The sequence below is a fragment of the Diachasma alloeum genome, unplaced genomic scaffold, assembly GCF_001412515.2.
Source record: "Diachasma alloeum isolate Michigan unplaced genomic scaffold, Dall2.0 Dall_scaffold_00194, whole genome shotgun sequence".
NCBI classification, from domain to species: Eukaryota; Metazoa; Arthropoda; class Insecta; order Hymenoptera; family Braconidae; genus Diachasma; species Diachasma alloeum.
In genome coordinates this window covers 1360279-1387456 of record NW_021680359.1, presented here as the reverse complement: position 1 = coordinate 1387456, position 27178 = coordinate 1360279, and the positions used below count along the sequence as shown (strand labels likewise).

The window sequence follows — 27178 nt, the reverse complement described above, 5'->3', positions numbered from 1 at the left end:
CGACCGATTCGATTTCGGAAAATGACACAATGAAACTTACTAATCATAATGAAACTTACTGAAAATTATAATTTCGTTCGATTGAAGTTCTTCGGATGTTACGGTCGGTAAAATTAAGCTCTTACGAAATAACCGAAAATAAAGGTAAAAATCTTTTTAATCATGCGGAGGACACATTATTGAATCTTTTCTGTTCTGTATTTTAGAACTACTCCTTCCTGCCAATAGCCAGTCATGAATAAGCAATTAAAAAATGTTTTGACGTGGATAAGTCTATGGTTTCAATATGGGGTCATTTTGGGAAACGGTCCTTATGTGCAGCGCCATTTATCGGAAGTCTAAAAAATTCTAGACATTTCGAGGTAATTCGAGAAGTTTCTTGGAATTTGGAAAAAATTCAAGGAGTTCCTAGAAAATTCGAGGGAATTCAAGGAGTTTTTAGAAAATTCGAGAGAATTCAAAGAGTTTCCAGAAAATTTGCGGGAATGCAAGGAGTTTCTAGAAAATTCGAGGGAATGCAAACAGTTTCTAGGAAAGTCGAAAAAGAGGGAAAAACTATAAACGTATTCACGTACAATTACAGCTATATTGAAGATACAGCCGCCTGCAATTTTTTAGTAAAGAAAGAGTCGAACGCACAAATTTTCAATTTTGACTACGTTTTGAGTGCTTTATGCCCTCCTCTTCAGGGCTGCTTATTAATCGGTTGACACAAAATGGAACAAAACATGAATACGTACGACAATTTCTCTTCGGTTCCTCTCATAAGATTTATCCTGAAAAATTCTTCCTGATTCAAGTTTTTCTTTAAGCCCGATTCTTATATACTTGTTCGAAAACTAATACATGCATGGTATTATATATCAGAAATACATTTCAGTAGCAAAGTGGTAAAATGGTTCGACTTATCTCCCAGTTGAGTTTTTGAGGAATATTTGCAAATCTAAGGGAGATAGCAAAATTTTCGTAATGACATTTGTTGTAGTTCTCAATCGGCTCAACAAAAAAGGTTATAATAAAAACTTTGCTATTTCCCTTAGATTCCGAGATATTCATTGAAAACTGCTACTGATTTCAATTGAACTGAAACTCGCGTCTTCAGAATACATTTCAAACTTCACAGATTTATCTACTGGCTCGCGAAACAATGGTTTTATTACTGGAGGGAAACCCCGACATTGGAACCCTTCTCGATTGGGTGGTGGATCGTTGCTACACGGGTATGCCGCAGGTTGCCGACGGCTGTTTTCTCGCCCTCGCTACGATCTTCAGTGCCAGGTAACTTGGCACCTCCCGCAGGAAGCCACATAAAATAGGCGATAAAAAAATGTGGAATAAGAAAGTGAACTGCATGTATTTGTATTCACATTTCAGGGAATATCCATGTGATCATTACACGAGTGTGATAAACGTCAGTCTGATGAACACGGGTTGTCCCCGTGCGCCAGTTCAGGACGCTGCAATTCAACTTCTCCAGCTGTTGGATCAGAGATTCTTCGGAAATGTGCGACCGTTGCCGGGGGCTGAACTCGACAGTGGTGCGTATTGTAACTTTTTATGCAAAGTTCTATTGACTCAGGGCCCTGTTAGTCGTTGATTCCATAGCCCTCATCTCACAGCCCTCATTCCACGGTACCTCATAGACGATCGTTCTTTGACGCGTAATCTTGCTGCTCGATCTCCTCACATCGCTCACTGGAAACCAACAATGTAATGAGAAAATTGGGATCGATCGGTGGTTATCGGTGGGTGGCAGAGGGGGTGACCCATTGTCGGTCAGACCAATACCTTTGCAACTCATTCATTTTGGCTGTTTTCCAATTTCCAATGGTTTTTTTTTAATTTTTAAAAATTTTTTTAAATTTTTTCAATTCTAAAATTTTCATTTCCATTGAATTAAAATTTTGTTCTTCAATTTCGGAAATTTTATTTTTTTTATTTTGTAAATACCCAATAAAAATAAAGACATTCCGCAAGCTTTATGGCAGAAATAAGTGAAAAAATCGTGGAACTATTTGTTTGAAAATTCATGCTCACGCTACTGAGACGTCCATCGAAAAAAGAAACAATTCATTTTGTCTGTTTTTCATTTCCCAATAATTTTTTTTCTATTTTTAATTTTTTTTGTTGTAATTTTTTTAATTTCAAAGATTTCATTTTCTTTGAATTAACGTTTTTCTCTTCAATTTCGGAAGTCTTATTTTTTAATTTTGCAAATGTCAAATACGAAAAAGATAAAAGAAAGACATTCCGCAAGCTTTATAGAAGAAATAAGTGAAAAACTCGTGGAACTATTTGTCTGAAAATTCATGCCCACACTACTGTGACGTTCATCAAGAAATGCACAAATTTATTTTCCCTCAAATGACGATGTCCGTCGAAAAATTCATTGAATTAATTTTCGTTTTGTTTAAATGGGATAATATTTTGAATAGTGAAGAATTCGCTACTATTCACATCATAATTCAAACGTATGTGAATTCTAATAGTTTCAACAAATACTATGTAAGTCTTTGAACAAATTGTATTTTGTCTTTCAATTTTTTTTGTTTAATTATAGATTCTTCTAGTCGGTTTGACTTTTGTCCAGTGTTTATCTCTTCTTTTGATAGCTGTTCATGATCAAACTTTTTTTTTTTAAAACGAGTTTATTTTCATTTTCAATGGATTTGACGCAAAAGTCCAAATAAAGATTATTTAACACTCCGTTGGTCATGCTATGAGCGCCGCGGCGCACTTTTTACAATTTTTCAATAAGATTGCTTTCAAGCCCTGAACAAATTTGAAAAAAATTAACATCTATCTTGAAGTGTATAGAATCTGCACGAATAATGATCTGCATCATAAAAATTTTCAGGAATTAAATGTTGAAATTTATGTGTCAAAACTCTATTGGTCACCCCATGTTACGAAGCAATGAAGTGCGAAATTCTCCAAAAACACTACTCAATTTTGAACTGGCATAAATAATAAACATCAAACATCATAAATCATAAACGTCAAAACATTTTCAGGATTTCATTAGCGATATTCTGAAAATTATTCAAATTTTTTATATGCCTACGTGATCGGCCGCACGTGCTGCGCCCGCGCCTTCTTATCTCCTCACGTAGTTTCGCTTCGGTTTCCGTCTTACGCTTACGCTTATTCGAGATTTTCGAGATATTTTGAGATCGATTTCCTTTCTCCTTTTTACGATAGGATCTATCTGATTTTTTGTCACGCGACGACTCGCTGACGGTGGCCACTTACGCACGGAGTTCGTAAGTTTTGCACAACCAACGGTGTCTTAAACAACAACGAGAATAATGTTACGTCCCGTATTCTCAGATTGCTCAAAAATCTATTCCAGCTTAGCATTGACCCTTCTGGTTGTAATAAATTAATTCAGTATTCAGTTTACGTCAAATTACCCATAACACTCCACAGAGATGCACCGATTCCGTGAAACTAAAAATCAAAACCGTCTCTTTTTTCGGAAAGAATGGTCAAATGTGTGAAAAAAAAACTATCATCCATGTTTTTTTGCTAGCTCTATCTGAATAATGATGACGCTACTGACACGATCTTGTTTGCAATTTAATCACATCGATTGCAAAAAAAAAAAACACATTTGATTTTTCGAGTAATTACAATAACTTCTTCCCTTTGGGCCGGGAAGTTAAAAACAAAAGTTTAATTGCACCATTACACGGACGAAAAAATTTAATAGAAAAACCTATCGAATTCCTTAGAAAATTCTATTGAATTTCTATTGAATTGTTCTATTAGTTTTTGGCCGATTCTATTGAAATGTTCAATAGAAAATATTCAGTAGAAAAAGTCAATAGAATTCAATTTTTCTATGTAACTTATTCTATTGAGATATTTTCTATAGAATTTCCTCGGCTCAAATTTTCTAAGTTTTTTCGTTTGATTTTCTCGATGAGAAGAAAAGAAAAATAGAATGAAAAAACCTAGAAAATTTGAGTCGAGCAAATTCTATAGAAAATATATGAAAAGAATAAGTTATGTAGAAAAATCGAATTCTGTTGACTTCTTCTATTGAATGTTTTCTATTGAACATGTCAATAGAATCAGCCAATAACTAATAGAAAGTTTAATAGAAATTCAATAGAATTTTCTAACGAATTCGGTAGGTTTTTCTATTAAATTTTTTCGTGCGTGTATAGTTCAAGAGAAATCATACGATAAAATTTTGCGTCATACCCGGCTGCCTGTAGATAAACACAGACGGACATCGCTTTAAACAAAATCATAGAAAGATTCAAGGTGTCACGACACGTGGACATATAATGAAATTTCCACTTGATTTCCTAGGTCATTACAGTTATTTACTCCCTACGGATGGGGAATTGGAAAATTGGGGTGGGTTGTTAAGTGGTCTTCTTCGAATAGGGGAGGGTTAAAGTGAGCATAGCAATTTACACGCTTCACCAACAACTAAATAAACGATGAGTCCGATACAACACGGGAATTTACGGACAGTAGATCAGCAAGATGATGTATTCTGTATTTTTCCTCAAGAGACATATTTCGAAGTTTTTTTCATCGAATCGAAACGCCTTCATGCAATTGAGACTTGATTAAATTACACCAACCTTTCCACAGCCATTCACATAACAATAGAATTATAACACAATACAAATGGAGGGAAGTGCGATATTGTATGAATACGTCTAATAAATTTTGACATTTTTGCTGACTATTCATGCACCTTGACAAGAGCGTGTTATAGGAACATCTATCAGAACTCCTTTTTTGTAACTGTACAGACCCTCTCCCCCTTCATAATTAATTATTTTAGTTGTTACGTTGTATCTTTTTTCTACTTAATTGGACGGAGAGAAAAATTGTATAAAAATTACTTGGAAAATCGAGACAAATTTTACTATACGAATGGTAATCGTGGAGGGAAATGTAATTCAGTGAAAAAATACTGGTTTTTAGTGGATATTAAATGATTTTCTCGGTAAACAAACATCTATAGATGCAAAAATTATCCTCCTGTTTAGTAAAATTTCCCACACCGGTAGGGTATTATTTGTCTTGTACCCATCTGAAGATCATGGGGACAGACGGACGTGAATTTTTATCAACCAGATTCGGTAAAAATCATTCTCCGTTACAGGAAAATTATACGAAAGATTCGAGCAATTATTCACGTTCACTGGGATAATTTTTGATCGGATGCACTGTAAGAAATTTTTGGAAATTACATGAAAGATATTATAGTAAATCTCATGAGAGTGACATTGTATGCGATTTAGGGAAAAAAAGGTTAGAAAATTTCTAAAAATGGTTAGGAGAGTTTTAAATAGAATCCACGGAATTTTATAAGTTTTCAGTGGGAGTGAGCGGGAAATTTCACAACTTGATTGAATTTTCAGTGGAACATGAATCTTCAAAAACAAAAGGACATGAATTTTCAATTTTTTCCTGAATTTTCCTGATTTTTCTGAATTTCTACAGAATAATTGAACTGAAAATCAAGTATTTTATTGATTTCCAGATCATTTGAACAGAACCAATGGAACATTTGATTTTTCAATGAGAGAATTCCTGAAATTTCAGTGGAACTTGAACATGATAACATTTTTCGAAATTTGGTACGGAAAATTCAAACGAAAATTTTAAAGAAATTATCTATAACATCGCGGCGAATTTTACGATACAATCGTCATGGCGCAAAATTGTAATTCAATAAACAATATTTTTTACAAAGCACATCTATGGATGTAAACATTACTGTTCTCATTACAGCGACATTTCCCCTACCGGTGGGGTATTTCTTCCTGGTTCTGATGTGAAAGACGTGGGGACGGACGAAAGTGAAATTTCCACTATACGGCGCTTGGTAAAAAAATCATTCTTCGTCACACAAAAATTCCTACACGAATGTGAATGATTACGTCATACTGAGTAATTATTCACGTTCATGGGATAATTTTTGATGGATGGTAAATTGTACAGCATCGGCACAAATAACCGTAACCTTTAGTAAAATTTCCTAAGTCAGTGGCGAAAAATTCACTATTCGTCTCACACTTTTTGCCCCGATATAGGACGACAAAGACCTAGAAATGGATTCCGCTCCACAATTACTCAACTTGTTTGGTAATTTTTCTCCAACTTTTTTCCCCCTGTGATGAACTGCTGAGTTAATTTTGTTGAAAATTAAATCGGGTCTGAGTTGCATTAGCTTTCATTGGCTAATAGACAGTTGGAGAGTGGAACTCCGGGAATCCGTATACTCCCACTACGCGCGTACGCAGAGGGAGAAAACTAGGGAACCAACAATTTTATATAAGATACCTCGATAAGGGCTTCGTTGTGCGCTAAGTCAATGGAATTTTGATTTTTCTTTAATAGATATCGATAATTAATCAATTTATACGTGTTTACTGTTTTAAATGTGTATAGCCCGCGCTCCCCTGTTGCATCCATTGCCATGCAATGTTAATTATAATAAACAAAAACTTGTCTTTGACCATTGTGAAATTGCTTGACTCATGAGACTATTTTACCCGTACAGTCACTTCATTCGTGCCTCTCGTGTGACTCTTATGATCACTTCGTTCGTCCTTCCCATTTATCCGTTAAGGGAAGACTACTATGAGTTTTAAAAGTCGCGGGGCATTGGAATGAGATTTCTCACACATTGAAAAAATGAATAATTAGCGCAGAAAATTAATTGTTTATTGTTCGTTTGCCCCGTAGACGCTTAAAATGTTGAAAATAGTGCAAGGCCTCTAATTTTTCAGCTACAGAGGTTTTTTTTCAAAATTTTAATTACGAATTAGTTTTTTGAAATTCGATTACTACATAGCTAATTTCTTTTTTTTAATAAAAAAAATTGCATCATTCATGTAAAATAGCCCAACAAATTTTTCTGAAAGAATGGAAAATATATTTTAAATATTATAAGGATTTTTTTGCCTATTTTACATGAATGGCGCAAATTTTTACATTAAAGAAGACGAAATTAGCTGTGTAGGAGTCGAATTTCAAAAAACTAATTCGTAGTTGCAATTGTATACATTTTTTCAAAAAATTTTAAAAGAAAAAAACCTTTATTGCTCAAAAATTGGAGACCCTGGACTATTTTTAACATTTTAAGCGTGTGCGGGGCAACAATAAACAATTAATTTCTTTGCACTAATTATTCGTTTTTAGATATATATAATCGATCTTCAATGCATGAGAAATCTCACTCCAATCACCCGCTACTTTTAAAACTCATAGTGTCTTCCCTTAAGTCCGTTTGACCCTCATAACCACTCTTTTTCCATTAAAAACTGACCGGAATCATAAGTACCTTATAAGAACTTCACGGAGCTAAACATTCGGGGGCGATAAAAGTGCCGAGAGTGGGGGTAGGCCTCAAGCGTTCAGCCCTCGAGGTATCTTATAGAGAGGTATCTTATATAAAGTTATGACTAGTGCAAAATTTTGTGAACGCATTTTGAAAATGCCATGTGACTCCACTTTTGATTATCTGGGGCATTTCATAACTTCCTCTGCAACTGGAATGTTAAAAACAAATCTCCCCCCTTCCAATCAAAACGATATTGATGATAAAATGCACAGCATCAATTCATTCCATTCTCAAGTAGTTTGTTTATAACACGCTAAAAATGTGTATCCAGAATTAGAACAATTTTGTTACGAAATTAAATACCATGATTTGATACTCGTGTGCCAGAGTGCCATCTTCTCGGCCTCCTGAGGATCAATCGCACAACGGCTTTACGGAAGTTTTGTCCGCTCGCGCAGTACAGTACGAAGTTTATTCCAAAATTAGTATCAAAGAGAATGTTAGCGATGTGCTGTGCTAACACAGTGGACCTTGGATCATCCTGGTGTACCTAAGGAGTAAAATGTAAACGTGAGAAAGCGCATGGAACCCCCATATCATAATTAATACTATCCATGGCTAAAGTCTTCCCCTCCCACCTACTCAATAATAACTCAACTGAGTAAACTGTTCCAGCTATAAAACCATAAAGATATCACATGTATCCAAGAATTACTGGAATCAATCGATCGACAGTAGTGTTTCACCCCCGTAGATTCAATTAAACTTTTCCTTCATTAATTTATATCCCCCAAGTTAATACTTCGTGAGGACCAAAATACGAGTAGATCAATTTTCAAACCCGGAAATAACCGTCTCATTCTTTCTCTCTTTGTTATCCTACCATAAAACGCTGGAGAGCTAAACAACGGACTTGAATAACAGAGTAATGAAGTAGAAAAAGACCAATTCTTGTAAACATGTAAACAAAATGAAGATATACGTTTGTCACATTGAGCATCCTATTCCGGCGATTGCGTTAGTCTGTTATTCATCTATCGATATTGATGTACACCCACCTCTAGAAATGCGCGGACTCTCATGACGTAGGCCGGCAAATTGAAGCAGAGAAAAACAGTGGAAACAACCAGCAGCATTTTTGTGACTTTAGCCTGGGACATGCCGATGTTGCCACACCTGGAGTCCCTCTGGCCATTGGTGGTCAGTGTCCTTCTTACATTCGCCAGCCTCCAGACAGCTCTCGAAATAAGTCCATTGAGGATTACAATGATAGCGAACGGTAGAACGAATGTCAAGACGGTATCAGCAACGTTGAATGCACTGGCCAAATTCTCCCTCTCTGTGACAAGCTGACAAGCAGTAATATTGGGCTTACCGTTCATTGGCCGTGGACTGGTGAACCACAGGACTGGACTGCACAGTATGATACCGATGCCCGTGAGTCCTAGGATAACCATTTTAGCTTTGGCCACTGTGCACAGTGACTGCCGGCGCAGGGGATACAGCACCGCGATAAAACGTTCAATAGTGAAGGATACCACAAACCATACACTTAAGAAGCTGCACAGCGTGGAGAGATAAACGAAAAATTGGCAGTAACCCTGACGGTTGAAAATACCAATTCCCACCATGTTCAACCAGACGATGAACACTGCCACCAGAAATCCAGTATCACTTATCACCAAGGCTGCCAGATACCAACTGGACGAAGCCCTTCTCATTTTCGTATAGAAAAATACGTACACTGATAAACAATTACCTAGGGTACCTAGACACACTAATACCGGGGTATAGTACATCTGGACCAGAAACATTGTTGTCTCTGCCCAGTCTGATTGACTCGTGATCGCCCTTGACTCCTCTTCCTCCATTGTTGATCCTTAAAATTCCACGAATTCAAATATTTAATGCACATTTGATGAACGAGTTGAGCACTTTATTCGTTCACTCTGTAATCGTTTACTGTTAATGTCAATTCAACATTCTCGAAAACCCGTTTTATTTGAAACATCCAAAAACGTATGTTGTATCAATTTTCAAGGACAAAACTGCTCAAGCGGGAATCCCTTGAGATCTGATAATGCGAGTCAGGTTTTATAAAGGGGGAGCGGGAGGAGAATGTTATTGAAATATATAGTGATAAGGGGAAAGTTCCCGTCGATCACCTTCCACTAAAGTTTCGCTTACTTCTGGCGTTTGTGTGGTATGATGCGAGGCTTGATAAAGCCCGCCTCAGTCTCTGACGCTTTTCCAGCTTCTGCGCGCCAGTGTTTTCGACTGAGCAAACTTGAATGTAGCCTGTTGATTGGGAAACTACCCTCTTTGTTTACAATCAAAAAGTATTTACCGAGCCTTCGCTACCCTATGCGATGCCAAAGAGGGGAACAATTGATGGCCTACGGTTGTGGGTCCTTGCAGATATGTTATGCGTTTGGACCACTTTTTTATTAATTGTTATCATTTTATTTTCTCAGGACCCGAAGAATTGACTTCTACGATTGCAACGACGGCTGTAGGTGTCGGGATGACGAATGGGCCTGGGTCAAACCCATCAGTCAAGGCAGGGACCCTTGATGCCCTTCTCACAAATGCTTATTGCCGTAATCAGATGTATCTTTCGAGACAGCTTGCTCAGCTTCATCCAGAGCTCACAATGCCCATGTTCAGTGGTAAGTTCTTATTAGATTCCGACTTTTGTGGGATTATTATTTTAAAACTTTCCACGAGATTTTCAATCGAAATTTATTCATGGGAATTAGTGGAAAATTCCGCTGAATATTCAGGAGGGGAGATCATCAAAGGACATACTCTTGGGTATTTTAGGCAACTAAAGTGTCTGGAATAGCTTGAGATACTGAAAATAATATCTGCACCATTGAAATACATTTAGGGATGTTTTATGGATGCGATGAGTTGAAACACAATAATGATTTGCGACGAAACTTTGACAAGACATTTAGAGAAGTAGGTTTAACGTGACAGGGTGATCGGGGTGCGCGTGAAAAGTGACAGCATCGATTTGGAATCACTAGGTTCCATTTATAACCATCATTTCCCCCCTCCTTTCTTTCACCTCGATTCTCACCAGCTTGGGTTATCTCCCACCCGTCACAGCTTCCTGAGATTCATTCTAAAATCGTGTGTTACGAAGCCCAAAAACGCTCTACATTTAGAATCTAAACACGTGCCGAGTTTTTTAACAGTTTTATTTGGCATATTTTTTCTTTACTTTTTTTTTTACTTTCAACTCCTACTTCCTACCTCTGGGAGCACTCTTCGCACCTTATCACACTCCCTCTGCACATTATTTTTTATCTATCAATATCCATCAGGCGACTGATGGAATAATTGCTCTTGGAACATCTGTCAGACATTAGTCGGTTCCCTACCCTCCTTGCAATCTCCATCAACGTAGTCCACTACTCCTCTGCCATTCCCTCTTCCCCTCGCCTTTATCTCTTGTCTCACACTCCAGTTGTATGCGTGATATATAAAAGCTCGCTGAAACAGCCGACTCACCTATATTAAAACAACTATGTGTTAAATCATGGTCCTGTTTCAGAGATAACTCACAGATTTCAAACAGCGAGACGTGAGGTCCGACAATTGTTACTTCAGTATCTACTACCATGGCTTCATAATATGGAGCTGGTAGATCCTAACGTACCACCACCAGCCAATCCATCAAGTTACTATCAGGTAAACTGTAAAAACAATAGCGATTCTAAAAACTAAGAACAGCTGTATACATCATATGTCTGTTCTTGATATTCTCGTTTCTAGGATTTATTGCAAAAAACAAAAAAAAATTTGGAGGTGCCGGGTATCGATCCCGGTACCTCTCGCATGCTAAGCGAGCGCTCTACTTTTTTTTTTTTGTAACAAACTTTATTTTCATTTATTCAACCAGCGATACATATTATACTAATAAGTGTAATAAACTTTTACAAAGAACACTTTTGGTTAATTTACCATTATTGGAGGCTTTGAAACATGTGCCTAGCAGAGGACTAGGATCTCAGAATCTTTTTATCACTCGAGAGTTTAAGAACATTAGTTGACTTTATTTTAATATAATTTTATGTATAAGGTTGGTGCGGAGACACTCAGACAACCTGGCACTATCGGTGTTTATTATCTGTAGGGAAAATGGTTGAGAGAAAAAACCCCTTGACGTGATATTGTGAATGTTAATAATTAAAATTAAATTAAAGCTAAGTAGAACCCCCCCCCCTATTTACAATATATACAAGTGATAATATCAATGGGATAACATCCCCTTTGGTTTTAAGTACCAACTAAAAAAAAATAAAAAGTTAATATTTTAAGAGAAGGAAGCTCTGAGTTCAGTCGAGATGGGGGTGTCAGGAACCTCGTTGGTTGTGGCCAGGTGTGACTCTGGGCTCGGCTCGTTGTTTGAGTTCGTTGAAGTGCACTGCAGTCTCGTCTAGCCACCAAAATTTCTTAGTGGTTCTGGAGTTGTCGATGAAGTCAATCTCAGGAATGGCCATTGAGTACAACTGAGGTATGTCATGGGTGATATTGGTTGGTATTTTTTTATCATTTTTGTGTCTGCTGAAATGGTAGATCGTAGGCACGTTGTTATGATCTTGTATTATTCCCAAACGATCAAAGTAGGTGAAAGCTTGGGGTTGGATATACCCTGATGAAGCTTCATGAGCAGTGATGACTGGGTCAACGATGCTCAATTTTTTTACAGTGTCGTTGTTTATGGTGGTGAGACCTTGGTAATAGTTACGAGTGAGGTATAGGATGAAGTTATCTATCCTCGTGATATTTGCTGTATCGTATAAAGTCTTATTATTAACACGGCCTTTGTATCCCGAATCAGGGGTTGTGTAGAGTCGAAGAGATGCGCGCAGGCAACGACGTTCGAAGCATCTAATTTTTTCCATTTGAGCAGCCCCTAGGTTCCACCAGGCCGGGCAGGCATACGTGAGGAGGGGTCTTACCAAAATCAAGTAGCATATGATGCGAGCTCGTTTGGAGATATGAGAGTTATGAAATAACCTTGTGAGCGATCTGAAGCGAGTGGTGGCCTTCGTTAGTTGAATATCAGCATGTGTTGAGCATCGGATGCGGCAGTCTATGTGCATGCCCAGGTATTTTACAATGTTTTTCGTGGGAATGATGATTGGCTCACGAGTGTCTGGGTGGAACGTGGTAATTTCAAATGTGATTTTTTTGTGTGATGTGAGAAGAGAGTAAGGCTTCCTGAGGAGTATAGCCTCGCATTTACTGGGGTTCATCCGAAGATTCCAAGTCGAATATAAGTTATTGACTTTGTTCACCAGGGTTTCCATTTGATTCTCGATATTGCGAATGGATTTGTCAGCGATGTAAATTATGAGATCATCCGCATAAGCGATTGATCTCGATGGGCCACCTGAGTTCATTCCGAAGGCGTTCAGAATGTCACTGGTGTAGATGGAGAATAGCACAGGCGAATTCACTGTGCCCTGTTGAAGGCCTTCGCGAATGTCAAAGTTTAGAGATGATGTCATACCATTTCCACTGATGCAGAAGTGCTTGTTACGAACCATATCCCATATCATTTTTATGAGATGTAATGAAAATTCTTTTTTAATAAGTTTGAAGATGAGACCCTCCAACCAAANAAACCCAGTCCCTCTCCCCCCCCCCCCCCCAACACAAAGCAAAGTGGGCGACCCTAACCTTTCCGCCAACGTGCCCAAACACAGTCGAAAAACCCCTTAAAATGTTCAATTTTCCCCCCCAATTCATTACTCTCTCCGTAGATTACATTGAGAGGCACCCCAAAACCACTTTTCCTCAATTATTTCACCAAAAAAACCAAGATTTCCCCCCAAAAATCAACGACGCACCCAAGGGCCCAACCGCCCCGCACGAGCGCCCCCTTCCGACCCCAAGCTACATATAATGTTCCGTGATTGAAAACATCTCTCCATGGATCTATACCAACATTAGCAACATCATCAATATCATCACCATCATCAACCAAATCACCATTATCATCATCATGCATGCGATTTCTCTTTCAGGCATTCAGGAATAAACGTGTTACATCTCCTTTTTATACAAGATTATATAAAAAAGAAGATAGTGTAGCTGTAGATGGCGAATCCTAATTATTTCTGAGGTTACTGCATTCTTGATGAAAATTAATAATTACGGTTAGACCTGAGTGACTTGACATATTCACGTGATTTTTGAGCTATCGTCGTCAATGGAGATGTGACAATATCTATGGAGTACTTACAAAGTTTAATCAACTAATTGACAGATTTCCATCCCCGGTATAGGGGCGTCGTTGCACCGACATATTTTGTTTTTAACTTTTGAGGGAGATAGAAAATACTTTGTAATCTCGAGATGAATTTGAAGATTCTCACTGCAATTAGCTCCAGCAATTGAGGGCAATCAATGTTATTCCTCAGTAGTTTTACAATGAATAATATTTCTGTGACTTCTTCTCTCGTTAAGTGTAAGCATATCAAATTGCTCGCAAAGGTCCAGGAAATTTATAATAGAAAATGTACAGTTGATTAAGAGCCTGAGCCGTGACAGGACTCGATATATTTGTGAAATTGTGCGTTTTGAATCGCAAGTGTCCTATTGTATCTAACGAAAGTGCCTTCTGGACGTAAGGTTGTGATCGGTTAACAAAAAGGAAGAAGAGATGAGTGTCCTGTTTTCCTACTGTTTCGGAGGGATAAATTTTCCCCGCTAGACCGATTTGTATCACTTCTTTAAATAGTGGCATAGTCGAGACGTGATTACCATAGGGGAATTATTAATTTCTTATGTGATAATCTTTGACTGTTATACATTACTTCAGTTACGACACCTTCCCTTTTTGGTGCCATTTTTAAATACCGCCCTTTCTCTCCCCATATTGATTTGCGAGGGAATATTTCTATAGGATCATGGTATTAGAAGTTCGGACATTGCCTTCACGCGCTTCATGCACATCTTTCTGTGTACTTTTCCTCGACTCTTCCCACACAACGTACGCAGCTTTTTATGTGAGTTGAGATTAAATATTAGATTAGGCTGATTGAAACTTCGACTGGTGAGATCATCTACACAGACAGAGAAAAATCCCCCTTAATATGTTACGTAACGGGCGTCTAGAAATTCTTTTAACAGAAACGTTATCAGGAATTTTGATTTCCGACAGAAAAGCTCGGAAGCAGTAATTCACAAAAAATCTTTCTTCTGCGTGAGTATGAAAAATTTGCAATTTTTTGTTATAGAACGTTTTCTGCAAAGAATTCAAACTTCTACGAACCTCTCAGTTGAATTTTTTGAGAGAATTCTTTTGAAAGAACTCTTGATGAAAAAATTGTTCATAGATCCTCTTCCTCTTTCTTAGATAATGCTTCTATACTTGGAGAATTTTTCCCATTATAGAACTATTTCAGTAGGAAATCCAAATTTTTATGAACGACCAGCTTGCAGAATTCTTTCTTCCACGGACACTCTATACAAGAGTTTCCTGTAGCCAATTTGCTTTTCTGCAAGAAATAGAGTTTTGTATTCCATTTACTGAACTTTTCCTGTAGAAAGTCGAATATTCCCCGTGAACCTTCCAGTGGCGGAAACATTCCTGTAGGAAACGTAAGAATTTCCAAGAAGATTATTCTATAGGGTCATATTACTTCTAAAAAAATTCTAAAACTCCAGAATTTTCTAGAACGGCAAATCTTGAAGATTTTCAAAATGTGCTGGAATACTTAGTTTGAGAATCGGTCATCGCAAAATCATCCGCATTTCCAAAATGTTCTTTCCAGAGATATCTTGAATATTTTTTGAACCCATTGCGGCACGATGTTTGCGAGAAGTATCAGTGGAATGTGGAGGCCCGTCAGAGTTGAGTGTGGATGAAAGAAACAAGGGGCTGGCCTATACTAGGGGAGGGTAGGGCAAAACGGACCCCTAGGGAAAAACGGACCAATGACAGAAAATTAATAATTTTTGTTTTTGCTTCCGAATGGAGCGAATTCGAAGTCATTTGTGGTTTGAGGTGATCAGCAAATCTGATCAAATTGCGGTTCAACGACACTTCTTGTCTTTAAAACCCATGTGACAGTTACAATCCAAGAAACTCACTTTTAATTCAAAAAACACATTCAGTGTTCCTGATTTGAAGGAAAGAAAAAAAAAATTACCAATTTTCTGTCAGTGGTCCGTTTTGAACTACCCTCCCCTACTAAGAAAAAGGAAAATGGAGTCCGGCGATGAATTAATGGCTCTCTTCCGGAATGAATTTTTCAAATAATGATTATCGATGAATAAAAGAAATAATTTCGAAAATATCACAGAAAAAAAGTTTAGATTCTCAGGGCTATGTCACTGATTTTCAATGATCCAGCCTTATCCCTTCGGTACTCGCGTCCACGGCACCGCGCCGGTGAAATTCTTCTTTTAGTATAAGTTCCGAAAAAACTCATTAAAAAATATGAAAAAAATTATATGCCTCACTGACATCCGAGTGCCGTTGCGTTTAGCGCGGTTAGTACTTGGATGGATAACCGCTTAGGAACATCCTCGCCCAAAAATTTGGGAAGATAGGCACATTATAGTGGCCCTACACAATCGGCTGACTGTACGACTGTTACGAGTACGACAGTTAAGAGTAAGGTGGCTCATAGTAACGCAGATAAAAACCAGAAGAGAGAAGTGGGAGAGGGAAGGCAGATGAATACGGAGCCTACAAAACCGTAATGGTAGTAGGAAAGAAATATGAATAAAAAAAAATATATGTCTCACTGATAGTATCTAAAAGCATATTCTGCAATTTTCACAGCTCATTCCCTGATTAGAGAAAATTCCTTTTTATCTCAACGGGAAATAACAAATGTGGTGCCGTGCCACCACGTGACGGATCGCGTCACGGAAATACTTCACACTGCGTTGCCATGCTTGTGGTTGTCGGGAGATTAGAAGAGTGAAAAGACCTCCGCGTGATTCCACTCTCCGAATGAATTGTGGCAATAGCGCTCTCAGATTTCCATTGCGGCGCGGCGCCGCGATGCGAATAACCACGTCGGGCAGTTTCACGCGAGTAAGGAAGGAATAATTTTTAGGAATTCATCCCCAATTTTTAGGCAGTCGCGATTGTGAAATCCAGCGTGTACAAAATTCTGGAATTTAGTAATTTTTACTAGCATGATCACTAATTTTCAGCGTTGGTTCCATTTCGGTCGAGGTTTGACAAAGGACAAATCGATGATTTTACTTGAATTGTTTCTTCTTTACTAGAAATTTAACTACATCGTATGTCACTACAAAATACATGATAAAATGATTGATCAGATCTGAGTACTAATTTTAGTTTGGCTGAAGGCCCTCGGGCGATGGCGAGTTGCAAGTCCCTTGGAACTTACTAGAAATTCCGTTAAAAATAATAAAAATAATTCTAATTTTAGTAGTTGAGTACAGGTGGACACTCCCTACGATTTCGATTTTCTAAGATTTTTGGTGGGAACGTTGAAATCCCCCACCATTAACAATCTCAACGTGTGTAAATAGTCTGTGCAACAAGACTACGCAGTAGGACAAGGTGCAGGATCACATGGAGAGTAATATTCAATAAAAAATATGTACTTTTCCATAATTCCGGAGCGAAATGTGGTTGTAGGAAATTTTACAGAACTGTCACGGAATTTTTCCGGGGCGTTTTGGAAATGTTACGGAACTATCACGGAATTTTTCCAGAGCGTTCCGTAATTTTTATTTGAATTTCCTGTAGAAAATTACGATACCGTCACTTAAATTTTCTGAGTCGATTCCGTAATCGGTAAGCAATCTGTGAGTTCCGTAATTTTTACTGAACATTTCTCTCCGTGCATTGAAGGTACGGGAGGATTAGAACAGGTAGATTCTCTCTCTTTGTTTATCTCTTTCCTCAGTCAAATCGTCGCCGTACGAGTAGGGACTGCCCGATCACTTAAATTCGTACCCCCGAAGCTGAAATTTTAGGGGTTACCCATTGCAGTTTTTCTTGGTTGTTTCTTTGAGCTATATCCGCTAAATTACCATGAACAACTACATTTGTGGACGTACCTATGAAAAGGGCGCACGTTGTTGTTGTGGAGTAATGAGGACCGATAATGTTGATAACTTTCCTCATATTTCGAATCACAAATGATTGAGGTTGCCCAAACAACCCCACAGGTTATTGATGAGAGGAGCACAGATTTTAAATTGCCTACGGGAAATGACTTATCTCAGAAACTAGAAGTGACGAAAAGAGCATATTTCATACGAAACACATAGATATTCACTCTAAAGAAGTTTTCCATAAATTTGGGAAAAAATTGTCTTGACCTGGTTGACTCAGTATGCATATCAGGGGTTGATAATTCAATAGCGAAAACGGTAACACACGGTAAAAAATTTGGTGTTAAATTGGCACCGACCGGTTTCCCAATGAGTCCACACCGTTTTTGGTGTGGAGTTTTTCTGTCTAAATTCGAATTCTATTTGATTTTTGTTTTAAATTGTTCAAATTGACACCGATCGGTGACTCAATGAGTCCACACCGTTTTTGGTGTGGAGTTGCGGTGTTAAAATTTCACTGCACCATAGGACATCGTATGTAAAATCTGGTGCTAATTCAATACCAAGCGGTGTCCCAGGAAGTCGACACCGAATTTAGTACTGTGCACGGTTTGAAAAATCAGCGATGTCTCAAAGAAACATTCTATAATTTTCTAGAAAATTCTGAAAATTTCGAGAAAGGTTTAGAATTCTTCAAATGTTCTTACACTTATTCCAACATCTTGTCGACACCCCGGAGTATACTTCTCCCCTTCGATCCGGTTTACCAACTGTACTGGGGGTGCGGTGCCTTTGAATGCATCATGTACATCCCTATTTTCGCATGCTGCTCAGGTTCCATTTATTCTAACTCTATTATTTACACCTTATGTCCCAACGGGAACCCCGAAGTAAGAGTGAAACACGTACATACAGCGAATAACAGATGTCGGAAATTCCTAATAAAACAATGGTATGATGAAATATTGTTTAATACAAAGTTATTCAATACACTTTTTATATAAGTCACACGGCCGAAAATAGTACGCTGAGAGAAAAATGTAGTAAAACGGACGGATTATTTTTTGACTCAAACGCTCAGTGCTTCCAAGAGTGCCAATGAAACAATCCATTGGCGATACGGAATATGTCGTCACTTTCGATTACATGATTAAACTGTATCCTTCAATATTTGATTCTGAGGGCTCCAATCGATCATATCTGTACGTCCACGTGAAAAGGGCCCACTTTGTCGCATTTATTTTGCGAGATATTCATGTTTTTGTGTTCACACCTTCCATTTAAACCAATGTTAAACTGATTTTTTGATCTTGTATACCGACGTCATTTTTCACACTATCGTGTTAATTTTGGGCTCAAAATGTGAGGAATCTCACTAAGATTATCGGAATATACGTACAGTAGACTCTCGTTATAGTCGCACTCACGGGGCTGTAGGGGCAGCCGATTCTGAGAATGGGACTGTATTTCCCTTCCCCCACCAGGCGCTCACGGTAAGCCTAAATTCCGGGAATCGGGAGCGATAAGAAAATAAATTTTACTCCAATAATTTTTTTCTTCAATTTGCATTGAACATTTTTATTAAATATAAAAATTATTTTCATTAAACACTTTTATTAAATTAACAAAATGAATTGCGTTGAACACTTTTAGTAAATTAATGAAATGAATAGAAATATTAATAACATCGCATTGTTCAATACACTCCAAAATTTATTCACTTCATTCAAATAAAAAGCAGGATTATGCACCACTGCAAAGACCCTCTCTTCGTGACAGTCAAGAGTGAACTGAATTTCTCTCTCGCAAATTCATTTTTCCTAAATTTTATTTCCCGAATTTCTTAGAAATGCAAAACAAAGCCCATTCCGAGAAAACACAGGGGCATTTAAATCCACACCTCGGAGGTGGTACGGAGTGGGGGAAGCGCTCGAGCTCGAAAAAATCGATATGAGGGGAAATGCGACTATAACGAGAGTCTACTGTAGAATTTCATTGTTTCAACGTTCTATTTCTTCACTTCAAGAGTAAATTCTTTGGAAAGCGTATATACAACGTGATGCATTCAAATAACTATTGAAATTGAATAAAATACTCAGGGAATACAACGGAATATATGTGGGCATCTACATGAAAAGGGCCCACTTTGTCGGTTTGGAGTTACAGTAGACTCTCGTTATAGTCGCATTCGTTATAGTCGCATTTCCCCTCATATCGATTTTTTCGAGCTCGAGCGCTTCCCCCACTCCGTACCACCTCCGAGGTGTGGATTTAAATGCCCCTGTGTTTTCTCGGAATGGGCTTTGTTTTGCATTTCTAAGAAATTCGGGAAATAAAATTTAGGAAAAATGAATTTGCGAGAGAGAAATTCAGTTCACTCTTGACTGTCACGAAGAGAGGGTCTTTGCAGTGGTGCATAATCCTGCTTTTTATTTGAATGAAGTGAATAAATTTTGGAGTGTATTGAACAATGCGATGTTATTAATATTTCTATTCATTTCATTAATTTACTAAAAGTGTTCAACGCGATTCATTTTGTTAATTTAATAAAAGTGTTTAATGAAAATAATTTTTATATTTAATAAAAATGTTCAACGCAAATTGAAGAGAAAAATAATTGGAGTAAAATTTATTTTCTTATCGCTCCCGATTCCCGGAATTTAGGCTGACCGTGAGCGCCTGGTGGGGGAAGAGAAATACCGTCCCATTCTCAGAATCGACTGCCCCTACAGCCCCGTGAGTGCGACTATAACGAGAGTCTACTGTATTTTGATATGAACATGTATCCAAGCCGAAGGCGAGTGCTACCCTCCCAAAGGTCAAAAAATACTTTTTTCACGAGTATCCAACCCTATTTGTCATCACGAGGTGTGGAAAGTGTGGTTTTGTACACGCGGAATGTGCGTAAGATTTAATTTCATGCACAAGTGATGAAATAGTGGATTTTGACATAAGGTCTACACGGAGAGAAATATGCCGTAAAAATTACGGAGCTCACAGTTCGGTCACCGATTACGGAGTCGACTCGGAAAATTTACACACAGAAAGACCTAAACGTAAATTACGTTCTGATAAACGTAATTTACACTTAACGTCAATATGATGTCTGGTGGCTTTTTTCCGTCATGAAAATCGGAATTTAGGCTTTAAAAAAGAGTATTCTACGGTCAAAATAAAAACGTAAATTACGCCTAAACAAAGCGTATTTTACGTTTATTAAAACGTAATCTATGCCTAAGCCAAGTGTCTTTTACGTTTATCAAAAATACGAAAAAATCATCGTAATCTACGACGATTTTGAGTGTAATTTACGATTGCGAACTCGAAAATTACGTTTATGAAAACGTAATTTACGTTTATAATTGTCGTAAATTACGATTTATAATCGTCGTAATTCACGATTTCGCAATCGAAAATTACGCTCATAATCGTCGCGAATTACATTTATGTAATTGTAATTTACGGCGACTTTAAGAGTAATTTACGATTTTGTAGTCGTAATTTACAGCGATTTTGAGCGTAATTTACGCTTGAACTTCGAGCGTAAAAGACGACTTCTTAAACGTATTTTACGTTTAGGTTTTTTTGTATGTAAGTGACGGTATCGTAATTTTCCACAGGAGATTCAGATAAAAATTACGGAACGCTCTGGAAAAAATCCGTGACAGTTCCGTAAAATTTCCTACAACCACATTTCGCTCCGGAATTACGGAAAAGATACGTAATTTTTATTGAATATTTCTCTCCGTGTAAAAAAATTTTTCTGCACGGAGAGAAATATTCAGTAAAAATTGCGGAACTCACAGTTCGCTCACCGATTACGGAATCGACTCAGAAAATGTAAGTGACGGTATCGTCATTTTTCACAGGAGATTTAGGTAAAAATTACGGAACGCTCTGGAAAAATTCCATGATTTTAGGTAAAAAGCACGTGACAGTTCCGTAAAATTTCCTACAACCACATTTCGCTCGGGAATTACGAAAAAGATACGTAATTTTTATTGAATATTTCTCTCCGTGTGGCGAACATGAGGTTGCAGCTTGAGCCGAAGGGGAGGGTTGTAATAATATGAGCTAGACATAAATTCCGATTCGAGGACAAATGGAAATATTACTCGCTGATTAGCAAACTCATTCAAATTCATTCATGCAAAACAAAAAGAGATCTATTTCATGCTCTACTATTCATAGTTTTCTACAATCAAAAACACTAAAGAAAAAATTTTTTTATTCGAGTAGATTGAATCATGAAACTGATTTGTGACTCGCATCAAGTAACAGAAAATACAAGAATTAACCCTAGTCTGGTCACCAAACTCGACCCTGCGATTGGTCATCTCTCCGGGGATTTCCCGCCGTGTTATTTAGGCTTTAGCATTGCCGAATTCACTCTACACTGCCCGGGTGCGTTTAGCGTGTTTCCGGCAACGTCGCGTGACGGGCAATTTCATTTAAGAGGTAATAGAACTTACCATCGGAGTAGAAATTGGATTCCAAGTTTTTCGTTGTCAAAGGACTATTTAGCAAATCCCAAAGTTAAATTTTTTTTAATTTTCCCGGTTAGCCAGTCAATTGTCCTATTTGACTAAAGATGAAAGAAACGTGAAGTTGGTTTATATCGAAATATCTCGAGACTGCCTGACCGCTGCTCCTTAATTCTGATTGGTCAATATGTGACACGAAATTATTCACAAAAAAAACGCGGCATTTTCAAATTCTTCAGTGATAAATTTTTTTTCACGTCATATATATATAATATATATATTTCACATGTATATATATCATCGGTGAAATTAATAAATTCTGTCCTTTTATCGAGACCGATTATTTTTAAAAATTGAAGATAATTAATTGAAAATGAAAATTTTTTTATAGATTTTTTTACTCTACTTCGCTATTCACTTCAATCATTAGTCGAATTCTCTTTGATTCATTATCAATATTTATAAAGTATTCATGAGAAAATGAAATTCAATTAATTCCATTTCTTCATTTCAATAAATGAATAGATCAGCGCGCGCATAGATCTTGTAAGAAAAACGACACGCAGCGGGGTTCTCCTCATAGTGTGACCAATCTAGGGTTAAGCGGGAAAAGGTTTGGAGTAGGCCAAACTCGTAACGATTTCGACCCGTTTCTATGAATCGAATCGATTGATCTGAATCGGGAATAGATCTCATGATGTAAACAACTTGCAACTACTTGAATGCAGGCTTTTTTTATTGATGAACATCTCCGGAGGAATCCGTGAGAAATCTCATGTCACAAAAAAACTCAAATGACGTTACGTAGGAGCTATGAATACACTCTCGACTAAAGGTGCTCTCATTGTCAACATCTGGGGATTTGTAAATCGTAGAGACAAATCCCTTAATTTTTCATGCTTCTTGTCTCGAGGACTTCTCAATGATTACCCACATACTTCAAGTCAGAGAGACTAATTTCTGTGAAAACAAAGTGTATGAGGCTTATACATAGCCCAGGGCTCGTGCACGGAGTGAAAAGTCGAATGAAAATTACCAGACAGATAATCATGAGAAGTAATTCAGATGCGCAATACTTTTTTATAAATTTTTACTTGAAATTCAAGAAATCTTATTACTACTGCAATTTATATGGACAGAAACGTAATTTTTACGTGACATTCCGTTGAATTAGCGCGAAAAACAGGGATTTCTATGAAACCACCATCATGCATCACGGTCACGTTTCTGAACGTAATTTTTATACGTGATTTCCATGGTACTTTTTCTAGAAAGTCCTTCTCCGTGTGGCTACATTCATTCACATTAGCATTTTTTCTGGATCAATTCGACGATTTTTTTATTGTTATTGAAGTTATCCATTGATGGATAGTTTTCAACTTACCAGGTAACTACAAGAAAATTATTAAAACAATTTTGAACACTTGTTATTATTATTATTTTCTTTAGTGGCTTTTTGCCACTAATTATTGCAATTCATTTCACCCCTCACGTACGGGGTCGATGCATGGTATCGACGCATGCGAATGTGAACGCATGTTTTCAAAATTGATTATTTCCAAATCTATGACGAATAACTTGATCAGACAGACAAAATTTCCATGGAAATGTCAAAATACTGTAGCTTCAATTAGATACCGATTTCATAATTTTCCATTCATTAGAAATAATCGAATTCGAGCCGTATTGAGCACGCACTACTACGCTTGGTAACAGCAGGACCCCGTCCGCGAGGGGTTACTATGGTACGACGCAGATTGAATGCAACATTCTCCTTTCTTCCCAAAAATTTTTTCTCCATATTTTTCCTGATTATTACATTTTCAGATCCTTACGTATTGAAGACTTCCATTTACTCATAATAAACGTCCGTGATATTTTCTCTATTGTAAATTTTTGTTCTCGTTAGAGCTAAACGATCAATTGAGATGAAATTGCACTCAAATATGATTTACATACATTCATATGCTTCTAATCTTTCTTAAAAGATCCGATTTGACTCAAACTTTATCTTTCGGACAAATATAAAATTTCTTGGCGTAAGATTTTTTTTCTTAGTGTGTTGGATGTTGTGCGCTTGGTCATTTTTGAGCCACGAATTTCTTGATAAAAGTAAAGACGAACTTCTTAAAAAACTCTTGTCCTCTCAGTGTATCGTTCGATTAAAAATTTTCGTCGTTTATTCTATTTTTTGATCAGAATTCACGTGTGCGCACTATAACATGACTAAAGATCAGGGAAAACTTTTGAAGCTTCGCCAGTTAGGATGCTCAGATAGCACTCATAGGGGTGGGTGGGGTAAAATGGACACTTTAGACTTTTTTAAAATTATTCATAAGTCAGAAACAAATTTATCAATTGAGCTCAGTTTCGGCTCGTCACAAAGGGCAAGAATTGTTCTTTGTATTGAAAAAAAAATTATCAAATTTTATCAACATTTCAACCCCTCATTAACATTTAAAAAACAGTTAAAAGTGTCCGTTTTACCCCAACCTCCCCTAAATCAATTTTTAGGTAAATATATGTAATAGTTCTTGAGATGGAACATTTATCCACAATTCTTGGAAAAAAAAATGAAATTAACGCATCTATATTTTACCGTTCATTTTCATACGAGGATAACTTAAAAGACCACATAACATGTGTTGTAAATATATGTGAACGTCCACATGAAAAGGGACCACTTTCTCGATTCTATTTTCCGAGATATTCACGTTTTTCTCTTGCCAACTCCCATTTAACCCCATGTTAAATTATTTTTTCGGTCGTCTATAGCGGCGTCACTGTTTACGCTATCAAGTTCATTTTTGGCTCTAAATTTGCAGAATCAGATCAAGATTATTGGCATATACATAACTCCAATAGTGCCAAAGTAGTCCCTTTTCATGCGGACGTCCACATATGTTGTCACGAATGGTTATCATGGAAAATATGATTTTTCAATAAATAGATAATAATAAAAGACGTTGGTTATAAAATTTCAGTGAAATTGGCCGTAATATTTTTAAAAGATGCCAATCCTTATGCCTTTTGAAACCTTTTGAAAACAAATTGGGATCCATTCAGGACTCATGAAACGTAGAAAAGTAATTAAATTTTCTCCTTCGATTTCCAAGTCATTACAATAAATTCCTCCCATCGGGTCGGGAGGTTGAACAATGATTTACACTTATGGAATATTATTAACAAGATAACAATTCAATTGCGTCGCCTACAGCTTCTCATTGATTGATAGTAGTCTCCTCCTCCCTGTCCTTATTTCCCGCAATCCCATGTCCCCCCACTGTCAAGTTCAACTCACTGTCGCATTTTACTCAACTTTCCCCTAGTTAGACGATGACAATGCTTTGACTCTACGTCAAAGTTTCCTTATTTTGTGAGAAAATAAAAAAATCTGTACATGTCCTTCAGCTATTCTTACATAAAACTGCAAGAAAGTATGCGTAAATTGTATACACGCGATATCTTTTACCGATGGCGGCGTCTGTTGTTAAATTTCATCATCAGTTTTACTTGCCGATTCCTGGTTTCATATAACTGATAAAAAAGTTCAAAGATGTATTTGCAGTAAAAATGCAATGTCAATATTACTCAATACACTTGGAAATGCAAAGAGAGGAAAGGTCGTAAACTAAATCTCCCTCACTGAAAGAAAAATATGATTCTTCTGACTATATTCTATCACCATCGAATTATAGTCAAAAAGTCCTCAACAATTTTTCATGGGTTACGGTAACTATGGCCAGAGAAGTAATTACTACAGTGGAATGTAGTCATCGCAACTATTTTATAGTTCTATTCACGATAGATTTGTCGTGGTTACTTTTGAACTTTGGTTAGTTTAACTGCATTTTGATTTGCAAAAATTACACTTGTGAAGTTCACCAAAACTGCCTCAACTATTTTCTTATTGTAAATTGAACTTCAGATTTTTCTCTCAGTACTGTAGCTGAACGCTTAGGACCAGTAACTGAACGTACAAATAGAACATCGTAACTTTTGATGGGCGAAAGAAACTCACTTTATACGTATTTGTTCCTCTGAATGAACTGTCAGAATGTGATACCAAATTAGTATTTTTGTCACTAAACCGAAACAAACTTTTCTGGCGATTATGAGTTTGCAGCACGAACCGAAGGCGGGGGCTGCAATCATAGGAGCTAGAAAAGTTTTTTCGATAAAATGACGAACTTTTTTTTTGTTATGTCGGATATTGATGTAACAATGACGTACATACATGACGCAATAATATAAAATAAATCTCAGGACTCACGAAGTACATCAAATGTTCGAAAAGGTTCGACTACTAGGACCAAGTCATATACTGATATATTCTTATAGATTCTCCGTTTAACCCCCCTTAATCTGCATCTTCTTGTTGTATTGAAATTGAAGTAGTATCTGGGTGGTAAGAGCGCAGGGGTTCGCATGCGGCGCACAGACGCTCGATTCCCGCTAGAAGGATCAAAAATGGGCAATGGTTTAATTTTCACAGTTTTCATTGTCCATACGGGAGGAGAGATGTGAGTGACAAAAATGACTGGTCAAATAAGCGTCAATGACCACCTTCATGAGCGGTAATTACCGCACCGAGAATCTGACCATATGCACGGAGAGAAATGTTCAGTAAAAACGGAACCCACAATTCACTCACCGATTACGAAATCGACTCAGAAAATTTAAGTGACGGTATCGTAATTTTTCTCAGGAGATTCAGATAAACATTACGAAACGCTCCAGAAAAATTCCGTGACCGTTCTGTAAAATCTCCTACAACCACATTTCCCTTCGGAATGACGGAAAAGATACGTAATTTTTATTGAATATTTCTCTCCGTGTGGTCAAAAAAAAATGACGATTGGCCATAAGCATGAAATGACCGAATAAATTTTGGCCGTCAATTTCCATCTATCGAGATGCCCTTCAATTTTCGACTACAGGTTGAGCGAAATTTCAAGTACACTTTTTTCGGAAATTTTTAGGACATTCAAGTTTTACTGAAATTTCAAAAAGTTTCGTCATTGAAAATTCTGGATTTCGGGGAAAAATCAATGAAACCTGTAAATTTTAGTTCAATTATTCCCTGAAAGTTAATATAAAACCGGAAAATTCCAATAAACATATTCTTGAATTTTCTTGAACTTACTTTCTTTTAAGGTACTTCCGCAGTAAGTATACTTGGTGAAAATTTCGAAATGGTGTAAAGACGCAATATTTGGATCATATGTTGTTGACCCCATTAAAAAGATATTCCCAAAATTTCAAGTCCCTGGTCCACCCCACTTTTGAGATATGCATCGCCAAACAT

At 37.2% G+C, this 27178-nt stretch overlaps 2 protein-coding genes across 6 annotated transcripts in view; one reads left to right on the top strand and one right to left on the bottom strand.

The window, feature by feature from the left end:
* LOC107048506 (protein furry) overlaps window positions 1-27178 on the top strand; it is a 65982-nt gene that overhangs the window by 21875 nt on the left and 16929 nt on the right. For all 5 annotated transcript variants that reach the window (XM_015271687.1, XM_015271688.1, XM_015271689.2 and 2 more), the window contains exons 11-14: window positions 1124-1278; window positions 1375-1538; window positions 9793-9987; window positions 10881-11017. In XM_015271687.1, coding sequence (XP_015127173.1) covers window positions 1124-1278; window positions 1375-1538; window positions 9793-9987; window positions 10881-11017 — 651 coding nt within the window. The remainder of the gene's footprint in view (window positions 1-1123; window positions 1279-1374; window positions 1539-9792; window positions 9988-10880; window positions 11018-27178) is intronic.
* LOC107048507 (FMRFamide receptor) lies at window positions 1012-9254 on the bottom strand. Its single transcript, XM_015271691.2, has 3 exons — window positions 8377-9254; window positions 7682-7868; window positions 1012-1695 (listed from the first exon to the last, which is right to left on the bottom strand). Exons 1-3 carry the CDS (start codon window positions 9187-9189, stop codon window positions 1568-1570), a joined length of 1128 nt encoding a protein of 375 aa, XP_015127177.1. The 5' UTR covers window positions 9190-9254; the 3' UTR covers window positions 1012-1567.

What these genes read in the sequence shown, in the direction of transcription:
- LOC107048507 (XM_015271691.2), bottom strand. Translation starts at nt 9,189, where the DNA reads ATGGAGGAAGAGGAGTCAAGGGCGATCACGAGTCAATCAGACTGGGCA. An exon ending in GAGTCCGCGCATTTCTAGAG is followed by an intron (nt 7,869 to 8,376) that starts GTGGGTGTACAT and finishes TTTACTCCTTAG; the next exon opens with GTACACCAGGATGATCCAAG. An exon ending in CACACGAGTATCAAATCATG is followed by an intron (nt 1,696 to 7,681) that starts GTATTTAATTTC and finishes GTTGGTTTCCAG; the next exon opens with TGAGCGATGTGAGGAGATCG.